Raw genomic sequence first — 18,311 nt, forward strand, 5'->3', positions numbered from 1 at the left:
TAAATGGTGGCTCAGTGGTAAAGAACCCACCTGCCAGAGCAGGAGACGCAAGAGACGTGGGTTTGATCCCTGGGTTGGAAAGATCCCTTGGAGTAGGGAATGGCTACCCACTCTAGTATTCTTTTTTTGTAAAATAGTTTATTTATTTTAATTGCCACTCCAGTATTCTTACCTGGAAAATCCCATGGACAGAGGAGGCTGGCAGGCTACAGAACATGGGGTTGCAAAGAGTCCGACATGACTGAGCACACAGCATGCAGGAGGTCACTGACGAACTTTTAAACACAAAACAAATTCTCCTGATGCCTTTAGCAAGGAAGGGTCTAGACAGTCAGGTGTGTGGAAGGAGAAGGGGTTCAAAATTCTATAATCTCCCTCCAACCTATTAGGAATCCATACTACCAACTCCACTAGAGTTTTCTCCAGAATGTGGAAGGTCGCTGTTCCTCCTGGGACACCAGGAGGGCAGGTTTCCCAAAAGAAGGGTGTGAGATGAAGAAGTCCATCCTAGAGCGAATGAGGGAGGGAGCACTTGCCCTTCCCACCTGTGGACATGGCCAGAGGAAAAGAAATTGACAGAGGAGAAATGGATACTGAATCATCCTTGCCCAGAGGGCCCCTCTCCAAACAGAAGGCCCAGCAGGGAGAAACAATGCTAGACATTTTGAAAGGAAACTGAAAGCAAAGCATCAGTTTCCTTTAGGGCAGCACCACACCAACTTGAAGAGGCCACATCGAGAATAAGCAGAGGTGGAATGTCATTGATGGAAAACCCTGGCTCCCCAGCACCCTTTTCAACCCCTGTTTTGCCAGAAGTCAGAGTGCTCTGCAAAGAGGTGCAGGCTGGCTGACCTGGGGTGGAACAGGGGGCTCTATGTGGCAGGAACCACCATGGCTGGAGACCAGACACATTCACAGCCAGACACCTGGAGGTGCACAGCATCAAAGAGAATCAGGGGAGGCTCAAGAATGGGGGAGAGAGCAACAGAGGCCAGCAGAAGGCCAGGCACAGAACTAAGCCACAGATCCACATCCAACCCAGCAAGTGCACACTCAACAACCGGCAGCCGACTGCCCAAGGGTGAACCGCAGTCAAAGGACCAATGAGAGGCCAAAGGTCACCCTAGAGACCCACGCGTCTTCTCAGAAATGCATTAGGGAGAGAGGAATTCCAAAAGCCTCAGTGTTTGCCCAAAAGCAACTAAAATATCCAAACCAAGTTTTTAAACTGGAAGAAATTGGCAAGTTTTACATCTAACCAGAGTTTTCCCTCCATCCACTGCTATTTAGCTACCTCGAGGATACTTAGAGAAGGTTCACTATGAAGATTAGAGAACTCACCTGCCAATGCATGAGATATAAGAGACACAAGTTTGTTCCCTGGGTCAGGAAGATCCCCCGGAGGAAAAACGCCTGGCAACCCATTCTAATATTCTTACCTGGAGAATCCCATGGACAGAAGAGCCTAGCGGGCTACAGCCCATAGGGTCACAAAGAGTCAGACATGACTGAAGCGAATAGCACACATGCACGCACAATTACTCTGAACATCTAAGCAGAGCATGAATGAATCTGCGCCCGCAACACTTGAACTTCTTGAGAGCTAGGACAGTTTCGTCATCATCTTTACATCCCCAGAGCATAGTAGAATACTTAAAAGGTGTTTTAGAGTTCCATACTTGGGTCTTATATGAATAAATGCACTTCCTGACAAACGTGACTTGTGCAGCCTGGCCCAAAAGTTGGTCTTTAGAAATTAATCCTTTCATTCTTTAACCTTTTTATTCAAATATTTCATGTATTTTTGACATATATATGTACATGATATTGTGACGAAGATGAAGATGAACTGTTTCCACATTTATTCAATACACCAGACATTTTTTTCCTCACTTATTGTATATCAGGTACACAGGTCTCACCTCAAGGGCCCTACAGACTTAAAGGAGAAAGGAAATATAATATGTGAACAACTACCAAATAAAGTAGAAAGTGACAGTTACAATAAGGAAGATGAAGAAGTAGAGTCAAGAGAGGATCAAATGCATGTTTTACTGTGGGCCTGGCTGTTGCGGCATGAAGTGGGAGGAAGGGAGAGAGATGCTCTCCTTTCTTGCCGATGGAATTATCTGATGGCATCGGGGGACCAGCCCACTCGACCAGGGTCGGTGGAGGTAGAGTATGAAAGCTCTCTTCGTTAGAAGGTAGTCTGAAAGAACACATTTAAAGACAGGTTTAGGGATGGACATCATATGGAACTAAAGACTGAAGGTAGTTTTAGCATGTCCTTCAATAATGTACAGGGGCTCTCCCCGACATTAGGACAAAAGGCTGATCAAACACTGTGCCACAACCAATCAAATGTTTACATTTAGACTACTACATATTTAAGTTATTTTCACAATCATGAGAATAGGAAGTCCGGGTCTAAGAAATCTGAGAGTCAGAGTATCATGTTCCCTTTGGGGGTAAGAATGTTGCCTTTGAATGCTTTGCCTTTAAATGCACTTAAAAATAGCTCTTGTATAGTCATTAAACTGCCATTCTCCTGCATCGGAGACAGGTAGAAACGGTGAGGATAAAGGAGGAAATACAGTCTTAAAAGCTGAGCTCATAATTGTAAGTTCAAGCCCACGGGATATGTTTCTAATATGCACAGGCGTGCTTTCTCTCTGCTCATCCACGGAGGTGGAAATTCAGGTTGGCTACAAATAAAAAGTCTACTTAGTGACTTTCTCTCCTGTGTCACAACTTCTTGACTATAGGACCACCGTTATATAAATCTCAGGGGTGACAAGTACCTCTCTCCTGTGTCTGCACTGAGCTGAAGGCATATTTTTCCTACCATACTGCCACACTGCATTCTAACTGTTAACATGGTTGTCCATCATCCCACGCTACGGCTCAGGTCTGATCAGTGTCTGTGTCCCCAGCATCTAGCTACAGTGTTGGGGTTTTTTTTTAATCAATAAAGGAATCTGTTGCCAAGTCTATTCATTTGGCTTAAACTTTAGACTCCAGAGAGACATAAGAAGGTACAAACTACCCAGCCTCTCTATCATATACAACTAAATTCTTAGCCTACTGAAGATTCACGAAGAGTGGACATAGAAAGAACTGAGAGGTACAAAAAGCCACTGCTTCGGTAAAAATCTGTTGCATGAGTATAGTGTAGTATGCTGTGTATGCAACACTTGTAAGTTGCATGTATATGCCTTGCACAATGAGTCCCAAGGTCAGTGCACACTGACCAGTGTATCACTGTACCAGTGCAGAAGCTGGCTTTCATTCTGTATTAACCCCTGGTAGGCTGCCGTCCATGGGGTCGCTAAGAATCGGATACGACTGAGCGACTTCCCTTTCACTTTTCACTTTCATGCATTGGAGAAGGAAATGGCAACCCACTCCAGTGTTCTTGCCTGGAGAATCCCAGGGATGGGGGAGCCTGGTGGGCTGCCGTCTATGGGGTCGCACAGAGTCGGACACGACTGAAGTGACTTAGCAGCAGCAACATACCCAAGGAGAGGATTGCGGCAGGAGGAAAATAATCAGGACTAGAAGGATTTCTTTCTTGTTCTTTGCTCTTGGAAAACTGCTTAAAAAAAATGGGAAGAGCTTCGACACATGCACTGCGTGAAGGGAAGGCTGTGTTGGAGATGCAGCCTTCTCAGCACGGTTAGCGAGAGAAACGGAGGTTGTTTCCCAGGGGAGTTAATTTTAATTACCAAACTATCAGTGTTTGAAGAGATCCTTCTTTTTTCACAGATATACTAGTTTCATCTGTTTGCATTTTAGTACTACACGGCTGAAGAAAGATGAATCATCTTTGGGTGAGAAGTTGTAAAGCTGGTATTTCTACTGAAATGGTTCATATAGCACAGTTATAAAAATAGCACAGCTTTTAGAATGTATCCAAATGTCATTGCTAATCTGTCTCAAAGTCACAGACACAATCTATTCCTTCTCTATAAGTCAAGAGATACAAATCCACAAATGTGTCTTTAGACTAAAACCCTTATAAATCCAATATGATGGTGTTACCATTTCTCATTTGACTTTCTAATAAAGAAAACAGCTCGATTTCTTCACTTCACTGTCCATCTCTCATCATCTTTTTTCCTGAATAAATGTTATCTCTTGCCATTGTTAGCTTTTTTTATCTTCTTACTATAAAAGCAAAGTTAAAATTTTTTTTCCCAAAAGATGTTTGACATTATTAGCCATTAGGGAACTGCAAATTAAAAGCACAGTGAAGTATCACTGCATATCTCTTAGAATGACTAAAATAAAAAACAATGATAATATTAAATGCTAGTGAGGGCAGGGAGAACTGGACCTCTGATACACTGCTGGTGTAAGTGTGAAAGGGTGCAGCCACTCTGGACAGTTGTTAAACTGTTTCTAAAACCAAATAGTCATTTCCCACATGATCCAGAAATTGCACTTGAGCATTTATCCCACAGAAATGAGATCTTATATTAATATAACACCTGCATATGAATGTCTTACTAGCTTTAAATGTAAAATCCCAAAGTTGGAAACAACTGGTAAGTCCTTCAACAGGTGATGGTTAAACAAACTCTGGTGTATTTATACCATGGAATACTACTCAAACTATGGATATATGCAATAATTCTGATGGACTTAAGGGCATTATAGGTTGTTGGACCATAAAGAAGGCAGACTGCCAAAGAATTGATGCTTTCAAACTGTGGTGCTGGAGAAGACTCTTGAGAGTCCCTCAGACAGCAAGGAGACCAAACCAGTCAATCCTAAAGGAAATCAACCCTGATACTCATTGGAAGGACTGATGCTAAAGCTGAAGCTTCTATACTTTGACCACCTGATGCAAAAAACTAGCTCACTGGAAAAACAAACAAACAAACAAATCCTGATGCTGGGAAAGACTGAAGGCAGAAGGAGAGTGTGACAGAAGATGAGATGGTTGGATGGCATCATTGATTCAGTGGACACTAACTTGGGCAAACTCCGGGAGATGGTGAGGGTCAGGAAGGCCTGGCGTGCTGCAGTCCATGGGGTCACAAAGAGTCAGACATGATGTAGTGACTGAACAACAACAGGGCATTATGCTTAGTGAAAAATGCCAATCTCTAAAGGTTAGGAAACTAGAATCATGGCATCCAGTTCCATCACTTCATGGCAAATAAAGGAGAAAAAGTGGAAGCAGCTATAGATTTTACTTTATTGGGCTCCAAAACCATTGCAGATGGTAACTGCAGCCATGAATTAAAAGATCTTGCTCCTTGGAAGGAAAGTTATGACAAACCTAGACAGTATACTAAAAAGTAAAGAGATCACTTTGCCGACAAAGGTCTGTATAGTCAAAACTATGGTTTTTCCAGTAGTCATGTAGGGATGTGAGAGTTGGATCATAAAGAAGGGTGAGCGCTGAAGAACTGGTGCTTTCTAATTGTGGTGCTGGAGAAAACTCTTAAGAGTCCCTCAGCCTGCAAGGAGAGCAAACCAGTCAATTCTAAAGGAAATCAACCCTGAACGTTCATTGGAAAGCAAAGACAGATGCGGAAGCTGAAGCTCCAATACTTTGACCACCTGATACAAAGAGCTGATTCACTGAAAAAGACTCTGATGCCGGAAAAGATTGAGGGCAGGAGGAGAAGGGGGCAATAGAGGATGAGGCTATTAGATAGCATTACTGACTTATTGGACATGAATCTGAGCAAACTCTGGTAGATAGTACAGGACAGGGGAGCCTGGTGTGCTATGGTCCATTAGGGTCACAAAGAGTTGGGCATGACTTAGCAATTCAACAACAACAACAAAAAGGTTAACTACCATATAATTTCATTCTATGCATATTCTCCAGTTCACAAAATCATATAGTTCAGAGAATAGAGTAGTGGTCGCTAGGGATAGGGATGAGGCTGGTGGAATGGGTGTCACTTCACAGGGGTTGCGTGAGGGATTTCCTTTGTGGTAATGGAACAGTTCTGAATCCTGACTGTGACAGTGGTTACATAAACCTACACATGGATCAGACTGGGTACAGCTACAGAGGAGCCTGGTGGGCGGCAGTCCATGGAGTCACAAAGAGTTGGACACTCCTGAGTGACTAACACACACACACACACACACACACGCACACACACGAGTGAAGGAAAAGAGATGAAAACTGAATCAGGTCTGTAGTCTAGTTAACAGTATTGTACCAATGTCAATATCCTGGTTGTGACATTATATGAAAGTCATACAAAATGTCACCATTGAGGAAAAGCTGTGTGAACAAACAGTTCAAAGAATCCTATGCAGTTTTGCAGTTCCCTGTGAGTTTATAATCATTTCAGAAATATGTATTTTCCTCTCATGTTTCATGTATCAATTGCTTGTGACATTTAATCCTCAATTTGGTGGATGAACTGAAAGGGCAGGGGGATAAAACATGGAGAGGCTCTTCATCACTGTTTCTAAGAGAGTCAGAAAACAAAAGTACCTGGTGTTCTGCCAGCTAGTAATGAGGACTGTCTTGTAGAAGCAGAAGTGCCTATAAAAATGGCGGTGGGGTCACATTCTATTATCTCTTTCCTCAGAAAATTTCATGGCTCTCTTACAAAATTAAGCCAGACTCTTCATCCTGGCATTAAAGACCTCCTCTTGTATGACCCCAACTTAACTTTCTAGCTCTGTCTTCCTTTATTCCCTTGTGAGCACCCATTGCTTCAATCTGTTCTCTGCACCACAGCCTGACTGCCTTTAAAACTCAAATGTGGCTTCCCACGGCACTTAGCTGAAAGACTCAAACCTTTGTGCTGGCTGTCAGGACTTGTGGAAGCTGGCCCCCGCCTCCCTCCCCAGCCCATTTTGTTTACCACTCTTTTATTCACTCTCTTTGCTGAGTCACAAGCCCTTGCTTACCACCTCATCATCCTCACCATGGTCCTTCCCACCACAGAGCCTTGCGCATGCTGTCTTCTTTGCTTGAATCTCTTTCTTTCCCAACTAATCTTCCACTACTCTCACAAATCTCACTCCATCAGCATTCCCTCAGGAAAAAACCTCCCCAACTTTCCAGTTTAGGTCAGGTCATTCTGACAAATGTCCTTGTAGAACTGAGTTGTTTTCTTTTTTAAAACCTTTAGCCCTGACTATAATGATTTTGTTGCTGTTTAGTCGCTAAGGTGTCAAACTCTTTTGTGACCCTATGGACTGTAGCCCGCCGGGCTTCTCTGTCCATGGGATTTTCCAGGCAAGAATACTGGAGTGGGTTGCCATTTCCTTTTCCAGGGGATCTTCCTAACCCAGGGATTGAACCCATGTCTCCTGCTTGGCAGATGGATTCTTAACTGCTGAGATGATATATCCATTCACTTGGTTATTTAACCAAAAGCTGCCTTTCCCATTTCCTGGAAGCTCCATGAGAATACAGAAAGTATCTATTTTGTTCTTTTGTTCACAAGTGTTCCCTCCCTAATACACTGACTTGAACACAGAAGTATTCAGTACTTATTTTTGAAGTGACCAAATGAATCAAACTGGAATAATTATTCTCTAATCATATTCCTCAGGTTTCCTGCCCCTAAGCTTTTGAAATACAAAACAACAGTACCAACATGGTTCCAAGAGCAAACACCTTTTCTTTTGACCATTTATTATTATTTAATAGTTTTTTTTTTGTAGGAAGCAAAATGGTTCTAAAATTGTTAGATTCAACTTGCTTTTTCACTTTCGCCATCCCTTGCTCAGTAAGTTATAATGAAGAAAAATGTATATCGGTAGCATTATTATTTTTCTGCCTTTCTGCAGAGTTAAACTTTTTATAGAATGCAGCATTACACAGGGTGTGAGACAGTTAATTTGAGAGAGGTGTTGGATGGATCAATGGTTGTGCATAGCATGGGTTGAACAAAACACTTGAGGACAAGGGGAACATTGTTAAAAACCTTGTCACTGTTGACGAAAGGAAACTGCAAAAAACATTTGTATAAATCCCCACAGAACTTAAGCAACCAGTAATTGGTTGTGAATTTTCAATGCTTAACAAAAGAAAACAAAGGTCAACTGGATTTCCAAAGGGAGACGTTTCCTTTTCATACTCCCCAAGCCAATTTGTAGGTTTCCATTCTGCACTAATGCGCCCAGTTCCACCATGAAGCCAGTGTCCCTCTTTCTTCTCCCACTATATACACTGGTATAGACATTCCAGGGCCCTCCACATATGGGTACAGAATGGCTGGGAATTTCTGTGTCCCAAAACACTGGAAATCAATGCAATTTAATTAAGTTCTTTAAAAATATTTTTGAGTGTTTATTATGTGCTGGGTTTCGTATGAGGTACTAGAGATTCAAAGGTGAAGAAGATATCCTTCTTGCTGTGAAAGAGCTCGCAGCTTGGTGGAATAGGTGGAAATAGTCAAACAGCATTCTTAGGTAAGTCAGACTATGAAGACAGAGCTTTAAAATGAAGTGTTGGGAGCATACGAGAGAGAGACGGAGGCGTGTGTTGTCATTGTGGGGCTCCTGGGGGTGGGTGGGACCTAGGCTGGGTTTGGAGCACTGTGGCTGTTTTCCCAGTACCCATCTACCTCACTGCTCCCTTAATGAGTGACAATGGTTCTTGTGGTATACTAAAATCAAAGAAGAAAGAGATGTCCAATTACATGTGAGTTAAGAAAAATTAAAAGAACACCAATATAAAATTTAAGTTAATTTTTAAACATTTGATTTCCTTCTCATTGCAAAATCTACAGACTAGTATTCAGATTCCCAAGTGACTAAACTGAAAGCAAACTACATCTATAAGATGATACGGAAGATAAGAACAAAAAGAGCCGTGTACCTGGATACTGGTCAGAGTCGTGTACTGGTAAGCCTTGACCACCAGATAGTTTGCTTCCAAGTCTATCAACCCCAGGATCATGTATTTCCACCATCTTCGTCGTAAAATCGCCAGGAGGTTTTCTTCTCCTGCATTACAAAGTTAAAAAGAAATGGATTACGTTCTGAACACACTAAGAAACCATATTTAGAGCATGGTTGGATGGCATCACTGACTCAATGGACGTGAGTTTGAGCAAACTCTGGGAGACGGTGAAGGACAGGGAAGCCTGGCATGCTGCAGTCCATGGGGTCGCAAAGAGTTAGACAGGACTTAGCGACTGAGCAAAAAAAAAGCATTATGCTGCTGCTACTGCTAAGTCACCTCAGTCGTGTCCGACTCTGTGCGACCCCAGAGAGGGCAGCCCACCAGGCTCCTCTGTCCCTGGGATTCTCTAGTCAAGAACACTGGAGTGGGTTGCCATTTCCTTCTCCAATGCATGGAAGTGAAAAGTGAAAGTAAAGTCGCTCAGTCGAGCCAGACTCATAGCAACCCCATGGACTGGAGTCTACCAGGCACCTCCATCCATGGGATTTTCTAGGCAAGAGTACTGGAGTGGGGTGCCATTGCTATAAAAAGCATTATAGTAGTATATATATATTTTTTACCATACCTCATCAAACTTTTAAGTAAACAAATACATGAGCATGTCAAAGAATGATGTTTTTACTTAGTTTACTAGACTTTATGGTAGATTTCAGCCCTTCAAATTAGTGCCTATCCCAGAGCAAGACAGGTTTTTAGTTCATGATGTGAACTAATTTTCTCATGAACATTAGAAAAAAAATTTTCTCATGAACATTTGAAAAAAAACTAGGTGAAGTAAAATGAAAAGGAAAAGTGTTCAGAAAGGCTGCATAAACATGTGAAATCCAAATCATCCTAAATGTCTGGATTGTGGTAAACTAGACAAAAACAGAAAGAGGTGGTCAAGTGGAGAAAAGCCTGTGCTCTGCTGCAGATCTATAGTCAGGCTCCAGGATGCTATGAGGAGGGCTTGCTCAGCTCTGAATCTTACATTCAGGCGGTGTGTGGGGGATGGGGAGACAGAGGAAGCTGGGGGTCACTCATGGACGAAAAGAGTGCCATGGGCCTTGGCTTCAATACTGCCGGCAACTGCAATCTTCACATCTTGCTTAAGCTGGTGGCATCAAAACAGACTTTGAGCTGCTTAGTTCATCATCCTTATTCTTATATATTGCAAGCCTGAAACATAACTTTTCTTAAAGTAGGGCAACATGTTATTAATAATTATAGCTTTCTGGGGCCAACTTGTGAAGTATTCTTAGAAGATGTGGAATACGCAAAAACCCTGAGTGAATGGTGATTCTTGATACTAAAGAAACAATCTGAATATTTGGCCCACAGTATGCTTTCTCTTTGACTTCTTTGGTGGCTTAGTGGTAAAAAATCCACCTGGCAATGCAGGAGATGCGGGTTCAATCCCTGGATTGGGAATATGCCCTGCAGAAGGAAATGGCAACCTGCTCCTGTATTCTTACGTGGGACAGAGGAGCCTGGCAGGCTACAGTCCATAAGGTAGCAAAAGAGTTGGAGATGACTTAGCTACTCAACAACAGCAACATGCTTTCTCTTGCTTTTCCATGTGTGAACTCCCCTACATGGACTATTCTTATGTCAGCCTTCAAATGAAGAAGCAGCCTAGACTCTACTACCAGGAAGCCTTCCTAGATCTCTCACTTTGATCTTCCAAGACTCAGCTGGGTTTCCTTGCTATGGGTTCCTTTAACAGTCTTTATGCCACTGATACAGTATTATCTCCCTGTATTATAAAAGTCTGTTTTCTTGACTCTGTTACTCATTAGATTATTAATAATTTGAAGACAGTGGCAGTGTCTCAGTCACCACTCTAAGACCCAACCATGCATGGACTTGTGAGTAGTCAATAAATAATACAGTATCTATGAACACATTTCACGTTCAATAATCTCAGCAATGTTAAATAACATTGAAATTGAAATTTTTAATTTTTAAAATATGTATACTATAAACATTCATGCTCCAGACAATGAAAATTGTTTTCTAGTTAGAATGTAGACAACAGCTAACATAAATTAATTTGGTGACCATTTTGCACAATTAATACTCCATAGATAGGACATAAAAAGGTCAATGGCATATTGAACCACAAAGCTGCAATTTTAAGGTCACAAGTCTTTGTCTCAGTTAATTTATACGATGAACAGAGAATTGCTAAACTCAGAGCACACCAGCCACATTTCAATATGTGACATTGAAAATCTAGGTCATGGTGCTGTTTGTTTCACCAATCAATACATATTCAAAGTGATAAAGATTCAAAGGGATGATTTGTTTCTTGCTGTTCTGTTGAAGAAGTTGGCAAGCCAAACACTAAACAAATGCTCCCAATTGTTTCATTTGAGCACCTGAAAATGTACAACACACTTGCTTAGCAAAATTATCCAGAAAGTCAAGAAAGCACTTTTTATTTTGGCTGAGCAAAAAATGCAACCCTTAAAAGGACTGCTTAGGGATTTATCTACATGACTGTCATTAACACTGATGAATGATAGGTCATTAAAATTCTTTCTAGAATAATGAAGATATATTCTTAAGAGCCTTTGTGCCAAAGTGCTTTCTAAACCTCATGAAACGGGGCCATCCATAAAAACACTAGCACAATTGGTAGTATGTTAACATTTTGAAGAAAAAAGAATTAAAAAAAATTAACTAGGAGGAGTAACATAATCTATGGGTGGAAACTTTAGAATTATAATTTGGCATTTAAATGGGTTCTGTTATTATTTTATTATCAGTATGTTCAAATATAAATAAAAAGCACAGAGAATAATACGATAAGGTAATCTTCAACTTGATTTAATTAGCGTTAAATGTTGCCATGTTTGTTTCAGAATTTTTTCTTTGAGAAAGGAAATGCTGAAATGATGAAACTGAAGTCCCCTTTGTGCACCTGTCAGATTCCATTCCCTTTCCTCCTTTCTTACATTTCCATCTTGATATTGTTGCGTATCCTTCATGGTCACATTTCTGTTATACATTTTCTACACGTGTATGCATTTCTTCAGTAATTCTGTGTATTTATTTTCAGCTGTGCTGGGTCTTCGTTGCTGATGAGACTTTCCTCTCGTAGCAGCGAGTAGGTGCTGCTCTCTACTTGTGGTGCGTGGGCTTCTCACTGTGGCAGGTGGGCTTCTCACTGTGGCGGCTTCTCCAGTTGCGGCCCCGGGCTTCAGAGAACAGGCTCAACAGCTGCGGCGCACAGGCTTAGTTGCTCCACTGCATGTGGGAGCTTCCAGGACCAGGGATCCAACCTGAGTCTCCTGCACTGACAGTTGGATTCTTTACTGTTAAGCCTCCGGGAAAGCCCTACAAATGTATGTATTTAAGTGAAAGTTTATTGTATGTACTGTACATGTCATCCTTCTAGGGTTCTCAAAACTCAACATTTTTCTAGAAATATATTCCTATCTTATATGTAGAGAATAAATGTAATATCTTTCAAATATATATAATCATATATAATAATATCATCTATAATATATACGATCATATATATATGACATATATAAATCATATGTAATAATAATAGATAATCACATTTTATGAATATGCCACAATTTATCCAGTTTCCCACTGATAGACACCTAAGTTGCTTCCAATTTTTCTGTAAAGAACATCCTTGTACATGTGTATCTCTATAATTGGCTTAAGAGTTTAATTTTGTTTTCATTCTCTTTTTAAAGAAATGTGGAGTATGCAAGTGTTCACAAATGTGTAAAACATAGTTAAAGGTACCCTCCTAATTAAGTAATGTAGCATTCTGGCAATAATAATTATGGCAATAATTGAGAATAGACAGAGAAATTATTAAACAGTCTTGGTCATGTGAGTCATACCTTATTTCACTAAGCATCAACAGCATGATCAATGTGTTTTTTTTTTCATTTTCATAACAAATACTTATGTGATACTATGTATCAGCCAGTGTCTATGTGCTTTACAAATATTAATTTACTTAATCCTTATAATAACCCTGAATGGTAGGTATTTCTATCAACTTTATTTACAGATGACAAATCTGGGACCTGGAGGAGTTAAGTCATTTGCCAGAAAATTCAGAGATGAGCCAGAATTTGAACTCATGACAATCTGGCATTAGGTTTCATACTCATTGGTACTGCACTATTTTTCCTCACTGGTTTGTAATTATGGCACTGTCCCCAGGAGTCATTCATTTCTCATTAAAGGAGCTATCATGACTTGTTTACCCAAACTCTTCTGCAGGGTGACCCGTGGCCAACTCCAGGGAAGCGCCCGTCACCTTGAAGCCGACGTGCATGGCGTCCCCTGGCGTTGCTGGTGCCCAGCGGCCCAGCCCTGTGTCCACCCCTGAAGCTGCTTTGGGATGCACATGTGTCCCATCACCATCAGTTCAGTACCAAAATGTTGATGCCTCCCTGTCTAAATGCACCACAGTTTCCCTTGTGAAATGTAAAATAAGGCTTTAAATCAAATTGATGACTTAACAAAGTCTAATGATAAAAATTACTGTTACATGCTGTCGGCTAGTTGAAGCCTCGGGCATAATAACAATGGTTGCACATCGAGTAGGGAGAGCATAGTGGTGGTTAAGAAATAACTGAATGAAGGAAGAGGAAACCCCTGTGCAAAGAACTGCCACATTCACGGCAGCGACTGGAAAACAGAAAGGCCTTGAGTCATAGGACTCTTGCTCACCCCCAGTGGTGGTCTGCGCAGAGAATAAAAGGACAGCGAGACAGCATCCGAGGTGAATTCAGCAAAGGGAACAAGACGCTTCATTATTCTCGGGGCTGCATTTTCATTAAGGGCTTTCATGGGTGGTGTGATCCTGCAAGGTGTTTTTCTGCAAGAACAGAACTCAGCACTCACTGCACAGAGGGTCCGCAGCGAGGGTGAAGCCCCCGCACAAGGGGAGACACCCCTGCCTGAATGAAGCCCTCCTCAGCTCCCGGCTTGAAGCCATAATGCCATCTTCTTTTACCAGAACTCCAAGGGACGAGGTTAAATATTCATCAGTGAATTTGAAAAAAAGGAACGACTGACGATGGAAGTTTTAATTACTCACCTTTAAAAGTTGAAATTTAGGATTAGGAAGTAGAATTCAAAACCATTCTCTTTCCTTAGAAAAGTGAACCAAGTAAATGCCCTAATAATAAGGAAATGGAAATGGTTCACAAAAAGAACTGTAACCAATTGCACCTCATATTATGAATCCGAGGGTAGGGATGGACTGTAAAAAAGACAAATAATGAATATTTAAAATTGTTTTGTATAGTTTCATTCATTTTTATTATTAGAGCCAGAGAGTGAGATTAAGAAGAGCATAGAAAGCCATCCTTTACTGTTTTAGCTTAATAGCAAACAGACCTTGGTTTGGCCTCTGATGTATATTAGTAGTATAAGTTGGTTAATGGGTCTGAACCTTAATTCCTCTACTGTAAAATGGGGACTGTCACAAAAATTTAATAGGGCACTGTAGATTAAAAGCAGTATGAGTGTCATATTTAAGCTAATATCTAATGCCAGGTATGTGCACAAAATGAGCTAGTGAGTACTGGGATCCTAGAATCCCTGAATCCTTGACCAGTCACACACCACACACGTGCTCAGCAAGTGTAATGGAGACTGCATGGCCCAGGAAACTGAACTCTCTTCATGTCTCATTAAGGCTTTGGCCGCACATCCTCTGCCTCTTACTCTTGTGATTGTGATGGATCACACTGCAGCCAGCATATGATGCTTGTTTGTCCAGACTAGAGGCAGGCTGAGGGCTACGTCCTTGACCTTGATGCCTCTCCCCCGGGCCAGATCCTCATCGTGGCCCTCTGGATCTCACTACTTGATCTGGGAATGGAGGCCATGTGAACATACCCTTGAACTAGACCTGACTTTGTTTCCTGAGACGCTAGTCCGCCTTTCCAGGGTAGGGGTCTCTCAGGAGGTCCTTCCAAGGTGTTCCAAGGTGACCACATTGTCTGCCCATGACAAGCAAAACACAGAAGAGGAAACCACACAAAAGGGTTCAAAGAAAGCCGAGAGGAGAAGAGACACAGCCTCAGTTCCCACTTAACTCTTTCCACATCCCTCTCACTCAAGCTCCCACTTGGTCTGCACGTCCCAGGCTAAACTCTCCCTCCCACGTGAAGGTTCCCTGGATTCTCTGCTCCCCCCTCAGCACTTATTTCTCTTTTTCACATCTCCTCAACTATGCCTAGCAGAGTGATTTAGACAAATTATTACTCAACGTAAGACCTTGTTATCAAGGTAAGATATCTGAATAACACCCTTAAAATCTACTCAGTCATCTGGCTGTTTTTCAGAAATGCCTAACAAAGGTTTAGAAAAATATCTAAAAGCAACTAAAAATGAAACATAATCACATAAAGTTCTGGTGGCCGTGACTTTAAAAGTCACACGTGTGTAAAAATGACTATGTACAGGATAGGTTTTTAAACAGTAAGTTTACTTTATTTTTTTCAAAGTTACCTTTTTGCATCGATGAGTAAAACAAAGTATTCTAGCTCTAGTTACAAACACAAACCTTTCTGATGCAAAAACATGTACACATGGTGATGAAAATCTCAACTTCTCAACATGTATCTTTCTATGTATATTACCCTTTTAAACATGAAACAGAGCTCTTAAATCTTAGAAACTTTTTCTTTCTGTTTTTTTGAAGTTGTCATCTTTTATGAAGCTAAGACACACAATTTTATGTGGCATACCTATACCCTGCTGCTGCTGCTGCTAAGTCGCTTCAGTCGTGTCCGACTCTGTGCGACCCCATAGATGGCAGCCCACCAGGCTCCCCCGTCCCTGGGATTCTCCAGGCAAGAACACTGGAGTGGGTTGCCATTTCCTTCTCCAATGCATGAAAGTGAAAAGTGAAATTGAAGTCACTTAGTCGTGCCCGACTCTTCGTGACCCCATGGACTGCAGCCTACCAGGCTCCTCCGACCATGGGATTTTCCAGGCAAGAGTACTGGAGTAGGGTGCCATCGCCTTCTCCTACATATACCCTACATCCTTTGAAATAGAAAACATTCCTGTGTTCTTGATATGTCATAGGAGAAAAAACACAATTGCTAACATTTTCTTCTTCATAATAATATAAGGCAGTATGAGTGTGCCTTATATTGATAGTAAGCCTACTTAGATTTTACCATAAAGGCTATTACAACAAATGGATAAACAAAGAGCTTTTCTGAAAGTTCGGGACATCTAAAACCACATCCATGAAAACTGCACACTGACTATTAAACTCTGTTGACTAAAATCTAGGTGTTACAAATTGCTCTACCTCTTAAGGAAAATAATGTGTGAGATCCAAACAACTCCCCCAAAGTCCATTCAGAATTGAAAAACTAGATACACATTTAGAGCATCCATTTAATATTCTTAGAACACTGTAAAGAATGCAACGACTTGCATGGCTAAACACTGTCACTGTTGATCACTGGAAGAGGAACCTGAAAATATTAAAGATGTTCAGTTGCTGTATGATCAAATACGAACCAACACTATTGTCCCATACTAGGGACATAGAAGGCTTTGAGTCATGCCCAGTGGCTAGAGACTCAGATCTACTGGGCTAGAGACTCTGCCAAATGGGCAGTCAGTCACGCCTACATACTGGAGCTACAATTAAAACCCAAACACAGAGGTTCCAGTGAGTTTCCATAATTGGTGAGATTTTGTCCATATTGTTACACACTGGTGCTGGAAAAGTAACATGTCTTGTTTCCATTGGCAGAAGACCAGGGAAGCCCTGGACTTGGTACTTCTTTAGGACTCTGATCCTTGATTGATTCTAAATTGTATCCTTTTCCTGCAATAACTATAACCATGAATGTAATAGCCCTCAGGGAGTTCTGTGAGGCTTAGTAAATTTCTGAAACCAGCAGTGGTTTGGGGGACCACAGTTCCATCTGTGAACCTGCAATTGGCCTCAGGCGTGAGGGTGTTCTTGTGTGGACTCTAAACTTTCTCGTTTGAACTAAGCTCTCACACTGGTGTGAGGTAAGCGTAGTGTTGAGGCCGTGCCCCTAAAACTTTGCACTAGGTTTTCCTCAAGCACAACTAAAGTTGTTCCTCACTTGCTCAAGAACTTGAGTACAGTATTTGGCACATCGCAACAAAACCAGAACCCAGAAGAACCCTTCAGGTCTGAATTCAAATTAAAACGAGTGTCCTTTCCAGGTGATTTTAAACCATGTATGTGATTAGTTGTGGTCTTGAAAAAGTATTGCAACTTTGCACTTTCAATCTACATGTTCCATCATTATAAAGACATCACTTACAATGGGAAATACTGTTCATCAGCTCAAAATGGTTAATGATAGGTTGGCTGTGTGTATGGTGGGCGGGGGAGGTAGTGGATGCTTTGATTTGAAATTATTTAAAGCAGTCATAATGCAGTGATGGATGAATATAAATCTATTTTCATGTGGCGAGTCTGCAGAGAGGAAAATGTATTTGTCCTTTTTAATGACAAGACTATTTTCCTTCTCTTCATCCCATTTTGTGAAAAGTGACCCTATTTGCCTTCTGAAGGTTTCCCGTAATTGGCTCTGATGCCTCCCGACATTAGCAGATGAATCTGTCAGCTCTGTGAATTTTGTTTTGAAGAAAGAGCTGTGTAGTGGCTAATGACACACGATGTGAGGGGGAGAGGCCAGAGCAGCCGCCTCCGGACTCCTGCCACTTGCTAAGCGTATTCAAAAGACAGCATGACAGAAGGTGCCAGGCTGAACTCTTGAGAGCTGACCTTGAGCTCTGACATGAGAGCATCTGTCATGATGGACACACAGGTTAGACCCAACATGGGAAATCAGCAAGAGAAGCATCAGTGGGCCAGAAGCCTGGCTAAGCAGAAAGCTGGCGGCCTCCCCTTTCCTGTCCGCACTCCCATCTCCCGTCCCAAATGTCAAGCACAGATCTACCAAGGCCACTTCTGCTACCTGACATTTATTTTTCATTGAAAACCATTTGTCAGGACAAGGCCAGAGGCACCATATACTTACTCTCTCATTTAACTGCCACGCTGTATTCTAGGTTAAAAGCGTGGCATCAGAGAGACCTGTGCTAAAGTACTGACTCTGTCACTTAACCGGCTGTGTCACTTTGAGAAAGTTTACTCATTTACAAAAGGGGAAGAACACTGCTTAGTTGAAAGTGTTGCTGCACCAATTAAATGAGAAAATGTATGTAACGTTTCTGGCTTCCAGTAAATACTTGGTGAATGACAGTTTTGCTATTAACAGCCTAATGAAGAAGCTATTTTTCAGATCATGAAATTGGGTTTTGAAGAAGTTTAAGCAATTTGTCCAAGGTCTGTCCTGATTTTTACTGCAAAGCATTCACTATTCTAAGAAAGATGCTTTTTGTTTACAAGATATGTTTAATGCAACAAATC

The 18,311-nt window shown here is 41.5% G+C and overlaps 1 protein-coding gene across 1 annotated transcript in view; it reads right to left on the reverse strand.

The window, feature by feature from the left end:
- Positions 1-18,311, reverse strand: part of SLC35F1 (solute carrier family 35, member F1) — a 167,707-nt gene that overhangs the window by 76,671 nt on the left and 72,725 nt on the right. Inside the window, exon 2 of the mRNA XM_010861806.1 lies at positions 8,813-8,940. Coding sequence (XP_010860108.1) covers positions 8,813-8,940 — 128 coding nt within the window. The remainder of the gene's footprint in view (positions 1-8,812; positions 8,941-18,311) is intronic.

The sequence above is a fragment of the Bison bison genome, unplaced genomic scaffold, assembly GCF_000754665.1.
Source record: "Bison bison bison isolate TAMUID 2011002044 unplaced genomic scaffold, Bison_UMD1.0 scf7180017864473, whole genome shotgun sequence".
Lineage (NCBI taxonomy): Eukaryota > Metazoa > Chordata > Mammalia > Artiodactyla > Bovidae > Bison > Bison bison.